At 37.6% G+C, this 22,453-nt stretch overlaps 2 protein-coding genes across 3 annotated transcripts; both read right to left on the bottom strand.

Annotated features, from left to right (window-relative positions):
• Positions 1 to 41: 41 nt before the first annotated feature.
• On the bottom strand, positions 42 to 2,683 carry LOC110170776 (RNA-binding protein 4.1-like). 2 transcript variants are annotated; one of them, XM_020936474.2, is made up of 3 exons: positions 2,580 to 2,683; positions 1,711 to 2,120; positions 42 to 1,395 (listed from the first exon to the last, which is right to left on the bottom strand). In XM_020936474.2, the coding sequence occupies exons 2-3, from the start codon at positions 2,114 to 2,116 to the stop codon at positions 563 to 565; spliced, it is 1,239 nt and encodes a 412-aa protein (XP_020792133.1). In that variant the 5' UTR covers positions 2,117 to 2,120; positions 2,580 to 2,683; the 3' UTR covers positions 42 to 562. The 2 variants fall into 2 exon arrangements, with proteins under 2 accessions (XP_020792133.1, XP_055012127.1); XM_055156152.1 differs by having other exon boundaries at positions 1,252 to 1,636.
• A 1,387-nt stretch (positions 2,684 to 4,070) lies between these two features.
• Positions 4,071 to 21,814, bottom strand: map4k2 (mitogen-activated protein kinase kinase kinase kinase 2). Its single transcript, XM_055156130.1, has 28 exons — positions 21,743 to 21,814; positions 20,638 to 20,685; positions 20,500 to 20,542; positions 20,315 to 20,387; positions 18,278 to 18,409; positions 18,047 to 18,109; positions 17,891 to 17,972; positions 16,552 to 16,668; positions 16,406 to 16,484; positions 10,826 to 10,884; positions 10,607 to 10,656; positions 10,250 to 10,288; positions 9,863 to 9,896; positions 9,123 to 9,279; positions 8,580 to 8,752; positions 8,401 to 8,442; positions 8,160 to 8,244; positions 7,920 to 7,999; positions 7,756 to 7,816; positions 7,553 to 7,682; positions 7,315 to 7,373; positions 7,133 to 7,236; positions 5,638 to 5,809; positions 5,493 to 5,561; positions 5,312 to 5,398; positions 5,169 to 5,239; positions 5,028 to 5,083; positions 4,071 to 4,524 (listed from the first exon to the last, which is right to left on the bottom strand). Exons 2-28 carry the CDS (start codon positions 20,653 to 20,655, stop codon positions 4,437 to 4,439), a joined length of 2,223 nt encoding a protein of 740 aa, XP_055012105.1. The 5' UTR covers positions 20,656 to 20,685; positions 21,743 to 21,814; the 3' UTR covers positions 4,071 to 4,436.
• Between the last annotated feature and the right edge of the window lie 639 nt (positions 21,815 to 22,453).

The raw sequence follows: 22,453 nt of genomic DNA on the forward strand, positions 1-22,453 counted from the left end.
TTTCTTTTTCCAAAAGGAAACATAAAAACAAGGACACAATGTTAAAAAAAAAACGAATTTTAATAAGAAGGGAAAAAAAATTAATCTACTATCAAAACACCACTAATAATATTGATACTGAACACAAAATTACACATAATACCAAAGTAGCATATGTAGAAACTTTTACAATGACTTAGGTTAACACCTACTTTTACGTACACAACAGCTATGATTTCTTCATTAGCATGCAGCAAAAATGATCACTGAATGATGAAAAAATATCAAATTGAATGTCCCTACAGTTTAAGCAACACCTTTTTTTCAAGAATATCATATTCTACACATTTCAACAATTAGTAGAATCTTAAAATGGGAATATATTACAATAAAAAGTAGGTAAGCATTATTTGAGTGATAATGAATAAAAGAAATGACTAATGCTTTCAATTAACAAGTATATCCTAAAAGTGCAGTTTTTTAAAAAGACTGAAGATTATCTGTTTGCTTGGAGTGGACTTGACCTTTCTGATGCTGCAACAAAAACATATTCTAAATGTCAGTCACTTGACAAAAACTCGGACTAGTAACCATATCGTGCTCGATCGGCAGCGGGATCCCGCGGGTGCTCGAAGGTTGAACTTCTTTGGAGATTGGGCGTAGTGGAAAGTTGTGAACGATCGTATGAGAACCCGACCGCCTCAGGAACTCGTCGAATTGGGCTGCGCTCACGCGTTAAGTAGGAGGGGGTGGGAGCGGGAGGAGGGGGGATGGGAGGAATATTGTATGGGTCATGAGGAGTATGACTAGAGGGAGGCAGACGTTCCCTTATTATTCCCGAAGATGAAGTTGGTGGAGCAGCAGGCATGGGAACTGATCGACGCTCCTCAAAATAACTGCCATCATACCCACCGGCCCTGTACCTCTCGTAGTAGTCCACGACCCCGTACGGATCCCGTTCATAACCCGACCGTCGAACCGGGTAGGATGGAACCGCGCCATAGTACGAGCTGTTGCCTCTGTATGCCGCCTCAGCGCTGTACATCCGAGACACGTCCTGGTCGGGCACGCCACCATACGCCGGAGGAGGACCGAACCTCTCTGAGCTTTCAAAGCCCGTACCACGCCTGAAACCGGGCCCACGGGAACTAGGTACCGGAGGATAACCACTGTCAAACTCTGATTCACCACCGAATCCCGGATTATAACCCCTGTTGCGACCGCGCCCAGCAAATCTCGGAGCATCGAATCCGTCAGATCTTGGCCCCGAGCCGTTTCGAGGATGGCCATTTTGGTCTAGAGGACATTCTTTGGACCAGTGGCCTTCCTCCCCGCAACGGTAACAGCTCGCCCGGTCTCCCATTCCCGGCGCAGTACGAAGCCGACTAGTCGAAAGCTTCACGCTCATCAGTTTGCCTTAAAAAGAAGAAATTCAGAAAAAACCTTTACCGGCATTCACTGAATGTTTCTGTACATTATTTGATAATGTTAACATTTTGAACACCAAAAGACCTTTTCTAACAACAATGGCCAGATAGAATACGTCTGCCTATAATCCCTGAGATATTTTTTTTACTCAGACCTTGTCTTAACGCAGAAAAAACCTCCAGAGTTATAGTTCTTTTACTTACCTGTATACTCAAACCTACCTGGGAGTCTAGAAAAAAAAAAATTTAAACATTGTGGATACAATTTCAATAAACTTGCTAACCCCCCTTCCCCAAAGTTCACCTTTAAAAGCAGAGTTGTCTAACTTATTAATGGCTTCCATCGCATCATCCATTCTCTCCATGTGAACAAAGGCATAGTTTTTTACTATGTCACACTCCAAGACAGGCCCAAACTCTTCAAACTTGGCCCTTAATTCCTGGTTAGTGCAGGCTATATTGCCAACATGGAGCTTGGTGGATCCTCTTAACTTGCCACGACTCATTTCAACATTCATAGGCTGCCCGTTGAGCTCATAGTGATGAAGGTTTCGGATGGCTTCTTCAGCCTGAGCTTTGTCATCCATGTGCACAAAGCCAAAATTCTTGACAATGTCACATTCAGAAATCTTTCCATATTGAGAGAAGAGGGACAGAAGCTCATCTGATGTGGTTTCAGCTGCTAAATTTCCAACGAATATTTTCACCATTGTGCTGTAAGAGGAGAACAAAAACAACATTAACAAAATACATGCACTTAATCCTGAATGTTCACAATGCAGACATAACGTTGCAAAGTAACTTTTAGTGAATAATGGTAAAAATGTTGAGCAAGTTTCAACTAAGAACGTAATGATGCTTTCAGATTTTTTTTTGCGAACACAGTATCCCTCAGGTCTGCAAAGAGGCAATGAAATAAACTGAATAAAAGTAATATAAGAGCGGTTATTTGTAATAACCTTTAACAACCGTACAACCCAGCTAACTAGCTACAACACGAAAGGCCCTTAGATGGATGGGCTAACCACGTTGCAGCTAACAAACCTCTGGATTTAAATAATGTAAGATAGCACGGACACGAATGAACAATACAGACCAAATTATTATCCCCTTTGTCAACACCAAAGGTTACAGCACCATTAACTGATTAAGTATTTAAGAATAAGCATATACCTCGCAATAAACCAAAGAACCTCGACGGAAGAAAAGGCGACCGAAGACGGCTATTATGGACAGCGTACTGCGCATGCGCACGGATCTACAGCACTGTGGTACTGCGCGCGCGGCAAACAGTGCGTAAGTACGTTCGTGTGACGTCGAGAGCGTCGTGTTTTGGAGGGGAGGGGGAGTATCTTTGAATATCACATAAAACATTAGTATGTACGAAAGTGATTAACAAGCCACCAGGTCCATCCAACACGCGGCACAGAAACATCCATATGGCTCATAATTGGTTTAGTACTTTGGTAATGAGAAACTTATCATGCTACTTTATAACAGACAGACTGTGAATAACATTGAGCAAATTAACATAAATGCAGACTCTATACATTGAGGCAAAGGGTATCAAGGGTCTTCTCTTCTGGATTATCCGAGGCATCTATTGATTGATATGGTTTTGGTCAGTGCCTGAAGAAAAAAGTGACACACACGACCATTTTATAGAAAATGAGGAGAGAGCGCTATTTACACCAACTGACACGACTGTGCATTATTGAATCATACAACAGCTAAAAAGTTTCTCATGGGTTCATGCATTGTGTGCTGCAGTAAGTAAGCAAACAGTTTCTGGACTGGTGATTTAACAGTAAACACCATAACAATCTCTAGTATAGGAAGAAATAAATAACAGGTAAACCAAAGACAACTCCCCATTAATCTTCCTTGTGATGTGCCAAGAGTGCCCAAGACCATGAAGTGCAAAACTGAAAGGCAGTTGAATGCTGAAACAGATTGTTCCAGTTCCCGGTAACTCAAATAGGTGTCATTTAATGTTCCCCAGTTGATTCACTTGGACCAGTTTTTAACAAGGGGACTGTTATTTTTGGATAAAATTCGACTTAGTCTATAGAAAGTTTATTTATACATGGTGGTCGAAACTATTTGAAAAACATTGACTGGATGACTGCGTTTTTTTCCCCAACAATCTTTTGTTTTTGGTTGAAAATGTATTATTTTATAAATGTAAATCATTTATTGTGTGGAAAATAATTTATGGTGTGGATCACTGTAATAGCGGCTACTTTTATTTAATAATAAATAAATACAAGTATGACCTGTAGTGATGATAGGTTAGTATTAGGCTAAAAGATCTGCTTTACAATTTTGTGGCAGTGTGATTCAAGCCTCCACTAAGTGGTAATTAAAAATCCTACAGATAATCTATTGATGATTTCCACTGAACAATTCAGAATATACTGTAGCATAGTAAGTAATTCTCTTCCTTTAAACAAACAATATGCACAGAGACACTCAAGTAACACTCAGGAGGAATGTTGCCTCTAACAATAAAAAGCCATTTTACATAGGCTATAACATACATTCATTTAATTTACTTGTAACAGTGGGTTTATTCATCTCATATATTGCTGTCGCTCAGTGTCTGGATATAGATATACCTGTTAAGAAATATTATGTCCCATTGGAAAAAAATTACAGTCCATGTAGTTTTGAGGTTTTTTAACAAACCTAACAGCCTTTATAAAGCATCTGAAAACACAGGTGTGTTTTATACATGTACAGACATTAGTGCTGAAGAAAGAAAACTCTTCCCTTTAGAAAGTTATCAGTTCTTTTGCATACCATGAATACTATAGCTCCAGAGGGAATTCACACATTATATTTCTAGTTCCAAATGTCCAGTCAAGCTCTGAAATAGTTACAGTCTTCAGTGGTTGATAAGCAGCTTCAGCGTTGGCTTTCATCTCATGAGAGTCCAGAATGGCATGTGTTGGTATTTGCTGGTGTCTGCCACAGCTTTACAACATGAAGTGCAATAATAAACATGAAATTCTTGGTCATCCCCAACAGTTAGTAGCTACTTTCATGCCCGGTTAGTATGTAGAGGTTGCTCAGTGCTGAGGGGTCATCAGTAGGCGTGCTCTGGAGAATAATGTCCCTATGAAACAGCAAGTATAGAAAAGATGAAACATTTGCCATGGCTTTATTTGTCACAACATTTAGATCAGGGGTGGGCAATTATTTTTTCCAAGGGGCCATATGAGATACAGAAAATATTGTGAAGGGCCGGGCCAAAATACTTAACTCAATTAATATTAATTGTATTTCTTTATAAAAAGCAGTAAATAGCATTGTTTTGACAAGGTGGTCTATATGTTATGACTAAGCAATGAAAAAGTGATGTTGCTTTACAGAAAATTTTATTTAAAATACACCTCTTAAAAAAAGCAATGCAGCATTAGCCCATGCATGAGGCAAAATTATAAAATATGTTCATTTTGTAATTCCAAATGAGCTTAAACGGGCCGGTCAGTATCAACCAAAGGGTTCCATGAGGCCCAGGAGCTGTACAATACCCAGGTCTGATCTAGATGGTATGTTCTAGTGGAAAATTTGGTGTTTTGAAAACAGTACAAAAACATTTGACCAAATGTCCCACACCTGTTTGTTCCCAGGACTCTGAAAGATCGGCTCTCATCCGTAATCTCTTGTGTCACCTTAACATAAAGATAGCATTTTCATAAATGCAGATAAATAAACAAAAAATAACACTGAATAATTAAATATTAAAATTTCACTCACTTCACCAGATTGAAAGCTCTTCCCTTTGAGACCATGTTTCCAGAAAGCCAAAACACTGTCCTGTAAGCAAACTAAAAAAAGTATATAGCAAAAATTTATATAGTATAGCATCAAATCTAATGCTTTTATTATACAAAACCTACCTAGAGTTTCAATGGAGAAGTCAAATAGTATTTCCGCAGATAGCTCTTTGGATGGTTGTCCTTTCAAGTTAACAATTTTAACAATTTCTGTAAAAGGAACATCACAGCTTTTAGTCTGGTAAAATACTCAAGCTACTGCATCCTTGAACATTTGTCAAGAGATGGAAATGCGGCCACTTACTTTCTAATGCAATGAGAACTGTGTCTCTGTCAAGCTGGGTCACCTGCCCAGCTTTCAGCGCACCACTGTCTACAAAGTGAAGAAGATGCTTTTGACACAGTAGTTGGAGTTTTAAATGACCAAAGGGAAAAGAGGGGAGAGGTACCTGGTACAGAGATAGGAGCACCATTGAGTTCTATGATGTCAAACATGAGTTCCTGACCACTTTTCCCATTACTGCAGTCTCGCACTCCAATGCAGAGCTGAGGAAACTCATCTGTCACCACTACCAGCAGCTCAAATATAGGCAGACTGTCTGGCAGCTTTACAGCTATATACTAAAAAGACACAGATTTATAATGTTCAGTGAAAGAAATCTGCAAAATAATGTACAACCTTTAAATGCTATATCATCAAAATGTTCAAAATTCTGAGTAGAGTAAGTGAAGTAGAGTCGACCATACGTTTTCAATGATTAACTAACATGCAAATGATTTTAAGACATTACTGCTGGGTTTCAGATGACAACATTCTACAGGTCAATTACATTTAATACTGATAGGACACAGCTAAAATGAATATTAAAATGCAGAACTGTGTTGTAATATTGCATGTTCTAGGGTTTAGTCACTAACATTTCTACAGTATTTGTCCAGAAAAACCTACAGCTGGGTCAGTCCACCTCAGTTCACCCAATGAGTTAAAGCCTACTTTTTGATTTTAATTTTGATTTCTAATTTTGATGAACTTGTTTTATAGGTAAATCATAGTCAGAAAAGTCAAAATTTCAAATTTTAGATATTGCAATTTCATTTTTTTATGTTTTTGCGTGGTTGCTGTATTTCAAATTTCATTTACTCAGCAACTACTGGTCTGATATCAAAAACCAAACCAACGTATCTCTGGAAAGGGGAATCTCTGGTATATAAATACATAAATACATACATCTGAAACCTGAATCTGAGTCTGAATCTGAATGGGGGTAAGTCAACTTCTAAGTAAATTTGTGTGAAAATAAAAAAGAAAACCCCTCCAGATTTTTTATATGTTGTAGTAAACATATAAGGCTAAATTTTTTCTATTGCTGTTGTTGAGGTCGGGCGTGATTTGGATTCCTTGCGATTTCCCCTTTCCAGAGATACCTTGCTGTTGCTGATTAAATGCAATTTGAAATTTGGCGACCACGCAAAAAAGTGAAAAAATTAAATTGCGATGTCTCAGCAACCATTGCTCTGATCATGTTAAAATTTGAGATTTTGGCTTTCTTGACTTACCATACACCAATTTTCTTTGCAATCTGACAATGTGAAGGTTCAAACTGCATTTTTTTGGGGTGAATGGGGGGAATGACCTAGCTCATGGTTTTTTGTTCTTCACAAATGTAAAAAGCCCATCATAATGTCCAACTAAATACACAAATGATGTAAAATACGACTGCAAATGCCTTTTAAGAGGGCAGTCGTATCATTAAAATATTTATTTGCCAAATCTCCCTTGATTTATAATATTTTGTAATATATTTAACTCCAGTTTCTCAATTAAAATAACATCATATTCCACTGTCATTTTCGCCTCTAGTTGCTTCCATTCTGGATTTTACATTGTATTTGTTTACAAATTTTAAAAGGGTCCATATCTTCAATAAAATGTCATCCACGGACCTTAAGATGCATGAACTTCTGCAGAGGCTCATACCACAGGAGCAGGACGAGACCAGAGGGCACGGCCGCACATAGAAAAGTGCTGTCTGTATAGGGGTTTCTGGCTGTGGGAAACAAGTCCTGTAATTATCAGAATTTGAAAAGATAAATTCAGCTCTAAGATTGTGCTTGGCATGTCTTACCTACACTACACCTCCTGCAGCCTTTAGTGTCAGGAATCTTCACTGATACAGCAAACTTTCTGTGGATAGACAGAATGTAAAATTTCGGTTTCAAGAAAATAAAGTTTCAAAAGAGAAAGGAATCCTGCACACCATGAATCCTTGCAGAAGTTCATTTTTATCAGTGAAGAAAGTTTAAAATATGAACAGCCGCACATATAAATACAAGAATAACTACATACATCCACTTTCCCTTTACCTGTGGCTGATCCTCTCGGTGAAGCGGTTGGTGCTGAGTGACAGGGTGCTGGGCCTCTTGTGCACAGTCTCTCTGCCTTTGTGTTCAAACAGAGCTGTCAAACTGTGGGAGCAGAGCTGTGAGGACTTCCCTGCAGGAGACAGCAACAAATCACTGAAAATCTATTTCCACTGCGTTTAACAGCTGAGAATAGCAGTCATTACCAGAAACAGTCATGAGCACGTTGTTCATAACATAGAGCCATGAGCATCTCTGTGGCAGCAGCTGAAAAAGGTAATGAGAATTGTGTATCACAGTATAATCAAATTAAAACAGTTTAGACAATTTCTCCTCAAATAATCCAGTTTTGTCCTCATTGTGTCCAGACCTTTTCTAGTGTATCTTCATGAAGTTCATTTAGATTCAGTGTGTATATCCCCTCCTCTGCTCCGAGTATAAGATACTGATCTACATAAAATACAGAAAGCACTCTGAATCAAATAAAACAGTGTAATTACATAATTCATCTTTATCCAATGCACCAATAACATGTTTAACCAAACAGTGTATTTTGATTTATTCTTACTGGCTGCAAATTTGTTTTTGATTCACGGTAGAGTGAGTTTACCTCTTGTTTTAGGGAAAATCCAGGTGACGGCACAATTTATTTTAAGTGGACACCCATTAAAAACTTTAGAGAAGCACGCTCCCATCTAAACACACAGTAGAAGAAGTCAGCTACATAGGATTTTATTTTATATTATACACATTCATCTTGAAAAGTTTAGTTCACTTCCACATTAAATAAATTGATTGTGGTTAATAATTAAACAAAATAAGGTTAGCATGCTGTTAGATGCCACACTTACATGGACTTGAGGGGTAGGAGGAAGTCCATGACAATCAGCTCTCTAACAAAATATGGGGACGATACAAACCACACATAAGCCACAGCAAATCACACTTTCAATTTATAAAACAAATGACATTAGAAAGTTACTGTGGTTAGCAAAGAGCACACGCTTGATATTATTTGAGGTGAGCTTACAGAGTCCTCAGGCTTTTTCCTTAATGTGCTCCACTCTGGTGAAAGAGAGGTGTCTCTTTTTGGAGGCGAAACTGCACTTGGCTTCTTTTCCTTGGGTAGAGCATCACCTCCAGGCAGACATGGGTCACTGCACCGCTGCCTGATGTCCTGTGTGGCAGAGCACCGCGACAAACCTGGAAAATAAATGGCATATGGAGTATAGCAATCGAATAGAAAATGCCATTTTAGTTGGCGCAATTATCAAATCACAATTGCTGCAATTATTTAGACAGTAGAAAAAGAAAAATCTTGTTGCACCTGTAGTTTTTATCTCTACAAACATCTCTAAATGCATGGGATTCTTGCATGGGAGTTCATATTTCAGTCTTCTCTTCTATCTCTTGAGTTCTTTACAAAGTGCGCTCAGACTAAATCCTATTTTTATACATACAAATCTGATCACAGTCACAATACTCGCAATCCTGCAGCCTTTGGAGTAACAAATTTAAGATATACATGGTTAAAATGCAAATCAGCATGTGTCCAAGTTAATAGGGTTGTTACCTGGTGAAGAGCGGCAGTCGTTGTCTAAAGCAGTGTCGGGGCCCAGGGTGCAGGTGGGTCTGAGGGTCAGGTCCTGGTCTTCTGTGTGAGCGGACAGAGAGCTGAAGGCCGGCAGGGAGGCTGTGGTGGGGCTGAACATGCCACTCTTCCTGCCAGTCTAAAAGAGAAAAACAGAAATGAGTTTTAATGACGTTTCAACAGAACACTTTACAATTCAGATTTTTGCGTATTTCATATTAAGTTAGATTTGTTATTAGTTATATTAAAGGTGCATCAATTGCTTTTTTCCATGTAGATGTTAGTCCTTTGTCTGGAATGTTTTAACATGTTGCATTAAATAATTCTGTCTTCATGAAGACCAAACCAGACAAAGTTACAGGTCAGATCTATGAAGAGACAATCCCGCTCGCAGTCAGAATGCTTGTTTTTTAAAAAAAAGATTTTCTATAATTCAATAAATGTAAGGCAGAGCTGTTTAATGTCATACTGTGGAACATTCCAGGCAGAGCAATGACGTAGAAACAAGCAGGTGAGGGACCCCCCAACCAAAAAGTTACATAGTGCACCTTTATGTCATGTCATGTACAGGATAATAAAATATAGTTTTATGAGAATCCATGCAAGCACTCCAAAATAAAAAAAAATCTAAATATTCATTAGCATTTCAAAAAGTGAGAGAAAACTTTAATATAAGAGAGAAGAATTATTGAATGAATTATTTTTGTTCACTAATAACTTACGTCAGTAGAGGGCACTCTCCTAATTGTTAAACTCCTGAAAAGCAAGACAAGTACAATTACCAACAAATTCTTTTCGAGCAATCAAAGCCAGTTAGGTCAAAAAGTTAAATGTCGGCGGTATAATTGCAGCAACAAAAATCCAAGAGATGACAAGACGATAAAAAGCAAACAAAAAAAGCACTGGAAGCTGAAACTGAAGCCAATGATATGATCTACTATATTATCCCCACACCCAGCGAACACAGGACCCAGCAGACCCACGGATCAGCTCATCACCACGAGAAGCAGGTGATGTCAGGAGGAACATGGGGTATGGGGGGTACACAGGAGGGGGTCCGGGGAGGGGGCACACCGGGGTTAGCGACTGGGGTGGCGGCCGTGTCCTACCTCAGCTGCAGAGCTTGCTCCACACATTCCAGCAGGCTCCTGCAACAGGAAGACCTCTGTTTATGTGACTACGGGCCGGCCTCACTGCTAACAATGGGACGGGAAGGAATCAGCTCTCCAAACTACAACTTTCTCACTACTCCTCCAGCTTGTACTGTCTGTAATCTGCTCGAATTAGTAATGTAGAGTGTTTTTTTTTTTTTTTTTTTTGCTTTTAAATGTTATAGCTAATACATAAGTGAAAATGTTATTAATTAAATCTTACATTCAAAATACAATTTGTAGTACATCAAATGGAATTACATTATCAAGATAAATGAACCCAATTGCTGTTACATAAGATAATCAGGGTCTTACGGTGAGTTGTCCTCATCTCCAGACAGACTCCAGTCATCGTCATAGGAACCCTGCTGAACAAATCATCAAAATGGGTCACACGCATATAACATCTTAAATGAAAAGCATATTTGAAGTGCTATTAATCTGGAAAATATAAATAAATTCATAAGCGGCCTCTTTGTCTCAGGAAACAATAGAACAATAGAAGTGTATGTGTAATGTAATTGAATGACTCACCAAATCAGGATAAGGCTCTGTCACTTTCCGTAAAGGAGGTCGGAATTTCACCTGGTCAACTGTAAAAACACAACAACCAAAAGTCAATTATAGATGTAACAGTCGGTAAGATTTAGCAGCCACTCTCCATTAAACAACATTAGCTGCATTAAGCACTTAGCACAGCATCAATATTGTGGCCTAACTGTGACAGGCACAAAGTGGAGTCATTACTAACCAAATTAACAGCTCTGAACAGTAATGTGATATTGTGGCATAAAATAATAATAGCAAACTAAGTAGGGCATTTTTTTTTTCTCAAATGTTTTTATTAAGATTTTACATATTGAAACATTACACACACACAAAAAAAAGGATATAAATTAAAACCTTCCCCCCAACCTACACTGCAAACCCGAACATTCAAAGTAATTAAATAGATTAAGTTGTTTATACTCAAAGTTTAAGAAATAATCGTACTAACTTACTTAGTTTTAGTCTTACTTATGTCAAGTTGCTGTAACACATTCTTCTTTTTGAGTAATTTTGACACTTTTTTTTTTAAATTAAAGGGAACTATTGTGGGTATAAGTGAGGGTAACTTAAAAACATAGATGAGGTACAATTTAGTAGAATTAAGTAGTTAAAAAAAAAACCTAATGTGTGTATAATGTACTATGTGTACTATACTATAATGTGTAATGTATGTAAGTATGCATATATTACTGAACTATATACATATAATATCATATTGATTAGACTAGTAAATCCCGTGACTTGGGGGAACCTGGAGTTAAATCCCCCTCCTACAGTGTGTATAATGTGTGTATACAATGGTGTGTCTATATATACTATAATTAGGTTAGGTTAGTACTTGGATGGGAGATACTGGGAAAATCAGGTGCCACAGGGGGGCGCCAGTCACAAAACTGTTGTTGTGTCCTAAGGCAATACACTTCACCCACATTGCCTAGTATGAAAATGGTGTATGTGTGTGTGAGTGATGGTGGTGATCGGAGGGGCCGATGGTAGTCTCGCTTCCATCAGTATGCCCCAGGGCAGCTGTAGCTACAGTAGTATCTTACCATCATCATGTGTGGAGAGAAAGAGCAACGCTCTGTAAAGTGTCATTGTGACATACGTCTGTGAAAAGCACTATATAACTAAAGACTTACTACCTTACCTTTACCTACTTATAATGTGTGTACATATACAAAAATCATGGATTACATATAAACCTGAATTTTAATTAAATTATTTCAGTGGTTTGAAAACTCTAACTGCAAATATTTGAGTTGAGTTGAATGAGCACTCTTAATCCAGCTGTTATCAAAAGGTACAAGTAGCAAGTTCAACCATTTAAGTTCTGGAAGATTGTGACTTTTTAGTTCATCGACTTAAAATAATTGAGGTAATAGGTTGCCCCAATTTTTTGGAGTTCTGTTAACTTATTTGGGTTTATAGTGTAAAACACACTATTCACTCAGTTTGAATTATGATTTCTGCATGTCAAAATTCTTTACAATGCGCAAGAAGGGCAACCAAATGTCTTTAAAGTCCTCAAGTTTTCCTTTAGATATGTAGCTCTACTTCTCCAGTGCCATTTTGCTGGACATTAATTTAATCCACTGGTTTACTCTGGATCTCTCCATTTCCTTCCAGTTAAGAGCGATAACATGTTTGGCCTGTAATAAATAAAAAATGACAAGCTTCTTTCTATTTAAATGAACACTAAAGCAATTGGGGAAGATGTGTAGTATGCAGAGTTTACAATCCAGTGGCATCTCACATTCAATTAAATCTGAAATTACCATGGTGACATAAGTAGGGCATTTCTTTTACATTACTTGAATAACTTAATAAAATTGTAGGCTACTTCTCCATATAGCTTTCAGACATATTTTTTTATCCTACTTGCAGTACTCTTACCGCTACTTTGTACTTCTACTTGAGGAATATTATTTTAAAGTAACAGTACTCTTACTTCAGTATCATTTTTGGCTACTCCACCCACTTCCGACTATGAATATTAAGATGTACAACAATTTAAAACACACAATCACTTTAGTTTTAAGTTTTAATAGTGCATGTTTTTTGTTTTCTCAATGTGTCCTAAAGACTAAATGTGTGGCAAAGGTAGTGATGACATTTATGAAAGAGAAAAAGATCTTATGTATTAAACGTTCCAGGATGATCAAACTATATGGTGCATTCTTCATCTTTTAAAAGTACGAAAGACGACTTGCAGAAACTTGTGGCATTCCAAGACACCACCTCTTCCTTTGCATAACCTGATATCATTTTATTGATTTTATCTTGATCATGGCTGACAATTTGTATCCCCTGCATATTTTGAAGTAAAAGTGTGCTCTCATATTTAATGCATGAGTAGAGTTATTGTCTTTTTATTTACAGTCAAACTCTGTATTCATCTCAATAATACTGCATGAATGGGCACAATGGGTCCTCAGTGCGCCCTCTTTTGTGCCGGGGGTGTGCACACATGTGGGCCGGGGGCTGCGTCACAGGATGGCACCAAACATGCCACTGGTATGTGACAGTGGACAGTGCCACTTCTATGCACTGGCCCGGGTGACTTCACTTCACTGTACGACCCGGGATAGCACCCACATTTGAGGTCAGCAAACGTGTATCAGCTACTAAAGAAAATTATTAAAGATGGGCTATACTTACAAAAATGCTATATTTTTCTAGACTCTTCCAGTAATATGTGTTTTGCAATAGATAAAAATGTGCTGAAAAGTGCCTTTAGAAGTCTTAGTCACATGCTGAGACTAAACTGGGACTAGTAGAAACTGGACTGGGACTAGATCAGGATCAGGGTGTACTCCGTCCACCCACCTCTCCTGACGTGAGATATAAAAAAAAATAACAAATGTAACATAGCTACAACTTAAATGTCAAACCGGAGGAACTGACAATGGTGAAAACAAACTGCATAGACTCATGATATCTGCAGTACAGTTCAAGAGTGACCTGAGACATGAGGGACCAGGACAGAACCAGGACTGAACCAGGACTGAACCAGGACTGAACCAGGACTAAACCAGAACTGAACTGAGTGTCAGGACAGGCCCGGAGGTGCAGAACTCCACACCCCACGGGGCTAAGCGCAGCTGTTGGCCAATCGCGCTTTGTGGGCTATGGGTTCTCTCTCTCTTTCAAGACCAACATTAGTCCTGGTTTAGACCTGTTTTAGTCCTGGTTCAGTCCGGTTTTAGTCCTGTTTAGTCCTGTTTTAGTCCTCCAGGGGCTCTGGGTTCTCTCTCTTGCTATCAAGTCCACGATTAGTCCTGGTTTAGTCCTGGTTTAGTCTTGGTTTAGACTTGGTTTAGATCTGGTTTAGACCTGGTTTAATCTTGGTTTAGACTTGGTTTAGTCCTTTTTTAGTCCTGGTTCAGTCCTGGTTCAGTCCTGCTTAGTCCTGTTTTAGTCCTGGTTTGGTCCTGTTTTAGTTCTGTTCCAGTCCTGGTTTAGATCTGGGTTAGTCCTGGTTTAGACCTTGTTTAGTCCTGGTTTAGACCTGGTTCAGTCCTGGTTTAGTCCTACTTCAGTCCTGGTTCAGTCCTGGTTTAGTCCTGATTCAGTCCTGGTTTAGTCCTAGTTCAGTCCTGATTCAGTCCTGGTTTAGTCCTAGTTCAGTCCTGGTTCAGTCCTGGGCACATGTGTTGTAGCCTATAATTTATATTCTGTAGGAGATTATGAACAGGGATAATGTTAATAACATTATTCTGTATCATTTTTAGTAAAAAAAAACATTGTCACAAATCACGTACCCTCAATTAAAAAATCCCCACTACAGCACAGATCAGGACTACGTCAGGACTTGATCAGGACAAAACCAAACCTATATCAGACTTAACTGGACCCATACCAGAACCAAACCAAAGGGTACACATTTACAGTAGTTGAAGTTCAGGTATCTCAAAAAAGTAAATAAAGCTAACTGTAAAATCCAAGTAAGTAAAAATATCACCTTGTACTCTTAGACAATTATGCTGCAATTGTTATCCAGTTACAATTTGTCCTCTTAAAAATCCAAAGATGCACTGTAATAGTACTTAAATACAATATTAATTCATTCATTCACTCATTCAGTATTTGTATCTCCCACCTTTACACCAAATTCATGTGTTGTTCATTTTGTACAGTCTAGTCTTTAACATTCAAAGTTAACACCTTAGGCCGCTATGTAACTATTCTCTCACACGTCAACCACAACTTCCTCCAGAAGCTGAAGTCTAGTCATGAAAACCCCGCAAACGTATGACACCTAAACCAGTACGGTCGTTTCCTGTGACCATAAAGAAACGGCAATACCGGTTTTACAACTGTCAATATAAATCAGCAGGTCTGTAGAGCTGGAGTCAATTTATAAATGTTCTCACCACTGCATCATCAAGCACATCAAGTACACACTCAGTCTAAGGACATTAAATAACAATGATATTATTAAAAATTATCAAATCTATAATTAATAAATACATTTTTGCTAGATACTATTACTATATAAATATTACCATATAAGTAATACCATATAATAACTACTACTACTACTACTACTACTACTACTAGTACTACTACTGCTGCTGCTGCTGCTGCTGCTGCTGCTGCTGCTGCTGCTGCTACTACTACTACTACTACTACTACTACTACTACTACTACTACTACTACTACTACTACTACTACTACTACTACTACTACTACTAGAGGTGGGACCAAGTTTTATTTTGCAAGCCTCAGGTAAGTCTCAAGTCTTTAACCTCAAGTCCAAGTCAAGTCCCTACTCAAATACAGGCAAGTCCAAGTCAAGTCTCGAGTCACTGGCTTATAAGTCCAAGTCAAGTCCAAGTTGTCTGCTTTGAGCTTCAAGTCATTTCAAGTCTTTAAACCAAAGTACCAAATATAGGTTAGATTTTAGCAATTTATATGAATTCAAATTAAAGTAAAGTGTACTTTAAAAGTCATGGAATATTTATATATTAATAGTATTAATGTAAGAGTTGTAGAAATGGTAATTTTTCTTTTTTAAATGTCTTGTCAAGATCTTAGTGTGAATCATTACGGTCAGAATAGCAAACCTTCTCAAGTCACAGGGCTCAAGTCCAAGTCAAGTCCCAAGTCTTAGTCTATTTTATCAAGTCGAGTCTCAAGTCCTAAAAATAGAGACTCAAGTTTGACTCAAGTCCAAGAAATGAATTGCAAGTCTCCACCTCTGACTACTACTGAGTTCCTCCCCTAGATAATTGTAATTTTACACTTAAATTATTGATGTCTATATAACCAACTTATTAAAACAATGTGCAGTTTTAATAATTATTGTGATACTAATTGTAATATCAATTGCTGTTATTTTAGCCATGATAATTGTGACATCTTTTCACAAGATTGGTTAAGCATTCAGCACTCGCACAACAGCTGAACAACCCAAACAGCTGTAAAAGTGGGTGCCAGTGAAGCTCACATGAAAAATATGTCCAAACTGAGTATTTTTCTGCAGCCCCATGTTCTGTCTGACAGCACATTTCCTGCAATATCTCTATTAGCTGCGAGTGTCCAGTGCTCAGGGTGTGACCTTACATTGTTCCTCAGACAAGGTCCTCTCCACGGCCAGGTGCTTCCCCGCTGACTGGATCTTGTCTGGAGCCTCTTCCTCGACCTGCCAACAAAACACATTAGACTAAACTGAAAGGATAAAGATGGAGTCCGTCACGCTGCGCTCAGACCTCCAGATCGTTCTCGTCCAGGCTGTGGGAGTGGCTGTTGAAAAGCTCCGGATTACTGGCCAAGTCCAGAAGCTCAATTATCAGGTTCCTTGTCAACAGCTGGGTCACAAAGGGATGCTGGACAAAAAGAACAATATATTATTTGTATGTTCAAGACAATATGCATCCTACTAAAAAGTACTTTTTGCATATTTACATATACTTTCTAGATGATGCCACAGAAAGACAACCAGGGTTCAAATAGAGATCATCAGAGTTAGTTTCATGGCTCATGTTGGCACCAATTGTTTAGACTCCAGAGAAGCTGATGGCCAGTAAAGTCTGGCAATATTAGGGCTGTGCAAAAATATTGAAATATCGATATATCGTATTGTTTAATGGGATGATACAGAGGTTTTTTGGTATATTTTACTAAATTATTGTTACATTGCTACAGTTTTGTTGCTTGTTCAGAGGAAGGAAACTTGTTCATGCGACACATTTGACATTTTCACTGTTTTAATGATAAAAATAGGTGTGTTTATAATTAACTTTGCACAAGAAGTGGTTTAACAAAGACCTTTAGTATCACAGACATGATTTAGTCATTTTTATTGAACCGTATCAAATCGATTTGAAATATATTGTACTGAATCGAAAGCGCAGTGTATCGAGATATGTATCGTATCGGCAACTTCTTAATGATACTAAGCCCTAGTCAATATGTAAGGCAGATTTTTTTTCTCAAATTATCTAAGTTAAATTACTAAAAAATTACTCTTGTTAAAATAATGAACCTATAAGGGAACAGTTTAGTCATGTTTTGTGCAGCTATCGGCACATTTACGTGTTGAAATGAGGCATTATCTGTATCTCCTTAATGCCAAGTGTCACAAATATGTGACAAACTGTTTGGATCAAGATACAAGTTGAGATAAGTTGGTTAGTGTATAAACAGTACCTTCCTAGGAAGCTTTGGCAAGCACTTGTTTCTAGTTGTCACAGATTTGTAACATACCCAAATTTCTATTTTATATATTTTATTAAGTCAAATTAATAATCTCATCTTAATTTACCATCTACTTAAAGAAAAAAACACACACTAAACACTTTTTTATATACATCTATATAAATTCAGGTGTCAAGGGGGAATTTTTTAGACAGCAGGTCGGCCAAAACTAAATATTGGCCTGTGCTGGAGATCTAAGGCCGATAGCCAGTTCATTAATCTCCCCCACATAACTTACATAATGCACTTTCAAATCATCTGCATGTTGGTTGTCCCCCTATCTTGAATGTTAGATGATTTGTGGCACAACCAGCAAATAGATTTATAAAACCAGCTCTTCCAAGTGATTACCTGGAGCAGAGTCTCAGCTGACGGCCTTTTGCGTGGGTTTTTTATGAGCGCCATCTTCACAAAGCTTTGGAAACCTGACGACCTACACAGTAAACACAATGCACTCGTATAACCGTCAAAATGGCACAGATCCAGTTAAAATAATAAAGGACTCACCATTTTGTTTTGTCTTTTAGTTTTGGAGGCTGGAAGTTGCTCTTAGACATCAACATCAGAGCTCTGCAACATAGTTTTAAAAGTCATTGTTGTGGAGACTGTTGCAGTAGTTTACATTCATAAAGTAAGATGAATGCATTCCTCTTGGTAGTTACATAAGTGTCCACTGTTCACTGTCAGGGGCTTGAATAGAGTTTGCTCAAAGATCTGGGTGCAGCAGAGTGGACTAACCTCATTGGGTGAAGGTCAAACATGGGAGGCTGCAGCTCTGCCAGCTCAATGGCCGTGATGCCCACGGCCCAGATGTCACATAAGTGGTTGTACCCGCCCTTCTTCTCCACTGCTGCCACTTCTGGAGCCATCCTGAACCGGGCAACAAGGTTAAAATGTTGAAACGCAACAACTCTAACCAATCCTAAACCTCTAAAATTATTAAGTTAAGTTACATGCTCATCTATTTTTATTTTTTGTTGCTCAAAATGTCTTGGAAAATTATGCATTATTATTGAGAGTGGGGTCGCCTCTCTGCAGATCTGACGTGCTTGAGGACTTCAGACTTGACTTGATAAAATGGAATAAGACTTGGGACTCGACTTGGACTTGAAGGTCAGTGACTTGGGACTTGACTCGGACTTGAGGCCTGTGACTTGAGAAGACTTCAGAAGCACTTTAAATCTGAATTCTTTCTATTCTGACCGTAATGATTCACACTAAGATCTTGTCAAAACAAGTAAAAAGGAAAAATTTACATTTCTACAACTCTTATATACTCTATAAAAACTCATATATAAATATACAATGATTTTCTAAGTACAATTTATCTTAAAAGTCATATCAATTGAAAAAAACTAAGCTATATTTGGTACTTAGGTTAAAAAACTTGAAATGACTTGAAGCTCAAAGCACACAACTTGGACTTGACTTAGACTTATGGGCCAGTGGCTCAAGACTCGACTTGAACTTGCCTATCTTTTACTTGGGACTGGACTTGGACTTGGACTTGCGGGCAAAGACTTGAGACTTACTTGAGACTTGCAAAACAATGACTTGGTCCCACCTCTGCTGACCTGTAACTTGGCCTATTGGCATCACTTATACAGTAGTTTTCACAGAGATAGATACGTTACGTAATATAAAGCCATACAGTGGGACATTCCATGCAAAGCAATAACGTTTTCATGTTTTATTTTCATCTGAAGTGCTTTTCCGGACATGTGCTACACTAAATCACACTAGTGCTAAAAGAATCATTGTTTTATATTAACAAAGCTTAAAATGGCAACACACCCATTGGCCAGCGACCACTAGCCCCCAAACTCACACTGACATAATCCCAAGATAATTATGTCATGATAGCTGCTGTAATGTGTGTTTCAAATCAGCTAAAAAACTGGGAGACCATTATCAAGGAAAGCAAAAGTAAAGAGGTTTCCAAAAACTGTGACATCACTCCATTTGATTTCTGTGAACCGTATAGCTTGAATGGGAATGCTTTGGATAAGGAATAATGAAAACAAACCCCCAAGCAGCACAAAAATTCTTAATGAGCATGTAACAACAAGCCGATACGCCAACAGGAAAGACTAAGTAGACTAAGTATAACATTAAAAAGAAAAGATCCCATAATTCTTTTTGTATACATGTATACATATTAGAAATGTCTCAAGATTGTGTAAACAAAAAACATAAAATTTAAATAAACTATTAAACTTGCTATTTGGAAAAATCCCGCAGTCATCCAAGTAGAATTGATGCCAAAAAAGAAATTCAATTTGTCAGCTAGACAAAAGTTTTTTTGATCGAAAAACTGTAAACAAGTTGGCGTGTTAGTTTAAGAGTAGTTTTAATGTACTTAGCACTTTAGCAACACTGCAAATGTCTCTGATCTGGCCAAGATTTTAAAACTTATATCAGGTTAATCATCTTGTTTTGAGCTTTATTTTCTACATACTAGTTCTGAGACTGCTTGATTCTAGTCTAAAGGTAGTTTATTTTTATTTATTTAACTTGTTTATTTATTTAACTTGTCAAGTAAAATGATCTTGCTGCATGGACAGATAATTTAACTACTTTTAAGTCATTATCTTATAGATTTAAATGTTTATATCTTAAATTTTGGCCAAGCTTTTTTGCAGTGAGTCTGACCAAAACTGAAAAAGCAGCTTGGGATGAGCTGCGAAACGTATTCAATCAAAAAAACTTTTGTCCAATTGACAAAGTGACAAAGCATTTTATCTCTTTGCTACAATATGGTTACATAAATCTTACCAGTATGGCGTTCCTATGAAAGACTTTCTCTTGGCGACAGAAGCACTGATCTCCGCAGCTACTCCAAAGTCAGCTGATAACAAAAATAAACAATTAAAATACAGAAAAACTAGTGTTGCATTGTAGCTGAAGTGAAAGCTACAGAACAATTTCAAAAGTATCACATAAACTCTGTTCTCTCTCACCCAGTTTGACATCTCCGCGTTCAGTCAGAAGGATGTTGGCACCCTGGATAAAAGACAGAATTGTTTTTCATTTCATTATTAGCTACGAAAACAAAAGGCCATTACTTTCATAGGCTTTTCAGAGCGTACAGTATTTACCTTAATGTCTCGATGCATTTTGCCACTTTCATGAAGATGATACAAGCCCTGTACAAAGACAAAAAAATGATCTGAAATATGTTCAACTGGTATTCTTCCTACAGCCTGAAATATTAATCACTTGAAAATTATGAATGGGAGCTGCTCTATATGAATAATTATTAGCAGTCTGGAAATAACATAATGGAAGTATTTATAACTTTTGATGACTGACAGCTTCTAAAATAATACTGTAAAGTTAATAATCAAATGTAATAGCTGCTTATAATTGATATTTCTTGTATAATACATTGCTGGTTTTGTGATTCTGTTCATCTACAGACCCTGAAATAATGGATAACCAGTGAAATGTATGGAATTCACTGAGACAGGAGAGCAAACAAAACCACATTGGAAAAAAAAACAATATCCAGGTAAGTTAAAATGACTTAAATTAAGAACATTTTACTTTATTTGAGTAGATTCAACTTGACAATGAAAATTATCTACCAATAGAATAAGTGTGCTTGTCTTAATTCAAGCAACATTCTTATTTTAAGTGCAAAAAGTTGTAGTTTTTCTTATTTTAAGTGTAGCAAGATGTATTTATATATTTTAAGTACAAAAAGTCTTGAGATAATTTTACTTGTCAAGTGATATTTACTCAAATCATGATAAAACTTTCTTAATTCAAGTCATCTTAACTTGTCTAGAGTTTGTTTTTTGCAGTGCATGTTCATGAATTTCAGTAGGCTGACCACAAAGGCAGGATTTGAAGTATTTAAAAGCTGAAGGTGGAGTCTTAAAAAGCAATTAGATGTATTGTGTCATCGTCTTTACACAATAGGATAAGCTCTAAATCCAATCATTCCTGGTGCAATAAAGTAAAGCATGTACACACTTACGTTGTGTTTAGAACTGCTATCTCAGAGAATATATATTTAGAAACAAATCACCGCATTTCAACATCAGCACATTACCGCAGCCTGCTGTGACAAAGCAGTACTATTTTCCTCAAGTACAGCCTATGTTTAAATGTCTGGCTAGGTAAGTACCACCAAGAACCACCACCATAATGTCAAGAAATTACAGAAACGTGCTTAGAAACTCGACAATGAAACCTCACCTGAAGAGTCTCTCGGCACACAAAGGCTATCTGCTTCTCTTTTAATGGCCCTGTCACTGCAAAAGAAAAGAACAGTGATGAATAACTCAGGGTAAAAAGCTAAAAGAGCCTTGAGGTATGGGTCATTCAAGTTTAGACCTCCAAGTCTTTTAGTTCATCTAATTACATCTCTTTCACTGGCAAACAGACAAACACTGACTCTGTAACACCTCAGGGTCTTTAGAATGTAAATACACCAAGACCAGTGACAGCAAGCTCAAAAGACAAGTCAAACACAGTGACGTTGGAAGACAGTACAATTGTGGACAGAGATTTGTGGCATTATCCATATAAGCACACATTTGCACAGTACTTTAGGGTTTTTCTTTGTAAACAGTTTATTATAATCCATTGGGAATACTTGTAAAAAGTCCTGGGTAAATATCTTTAAAAGGACCTATATTACGCAAAATTGACTCTTGTGAGCTTTAAGCCTTGTTATAATGTTGTTACCTCATCCAAAACATCCCTGGAGTTGTTTTGTTTCACACATATTTGAGTAAACCTGGTTTATTAGTCTGTCTACATCTCCCAACCTCAAAATGCTCTGTTCCACCTTGTGATGTCATGTCATGTAGTGGTAGTTTTCAAGTTAACAGCTACAATTTACCCTTTTTTAAGTAGAAAGGGCCATTTTAGTAGCCAGGCTGGTGCCACCTAGTGCCTTCGCTC

This window comes from Boleophthalmus pectinirostris, unplaced genomic scaffold (genome assembly GCF_026225935.1).
Source record: "Boleophthalmus pectinirostris isolate CB_2022bp ecotype Guang Dong unplaced genomic scaffold, ASM2622593v1 HiC_scaffold_20, whole genome shotgun sequence".
Classification (NCBI taxonomy): Eukaryota; Metazoa; Chordata; class Actinopteri; order Gobiiformes; family Gobiidae; genus Boleophthalmus; species Boleophthalmus pectinirostris.

What these genes read in the sequence shown, in the direction of transcription:
- LOC110170776 (XM_020936474.2), bottom strand. Translation starts at nt 2,116, where the DNA reads ATGGTGAAAATATTCGTTGGAAATTTAGCAGCTGAAACCACATCAGAT. An exon ending in AGACAACTCTGCTTTTAAAG is followed by an intron (nt 1,396 to 1,710) that starts GTGAACTTTGGG and finishes CTTCTTTTTAAG; the next exon opens with GCAAACTGATGAGCGTGAAG.
- map4k2 (XM_055156130.1), bottom strand. An exon ending in TTTGACCTTCACCCAATGAG is followed by an intron (nt 18,110 to 18,277) that starts GTTAGTCCACTC and finishes ACTATGTTGCAG; the next exon opens with AGCTCTGATGTTGATGTCTA. An exon ending in TGCTCCTATCTCTGTACCAG is followed by an intron (nt 5,562 to 5,637) that starts GTACCTCTCCCC and finishes TTCACTTTGTAG; the next exon opens with ACAGTGGTGCGCTGAAAGCT.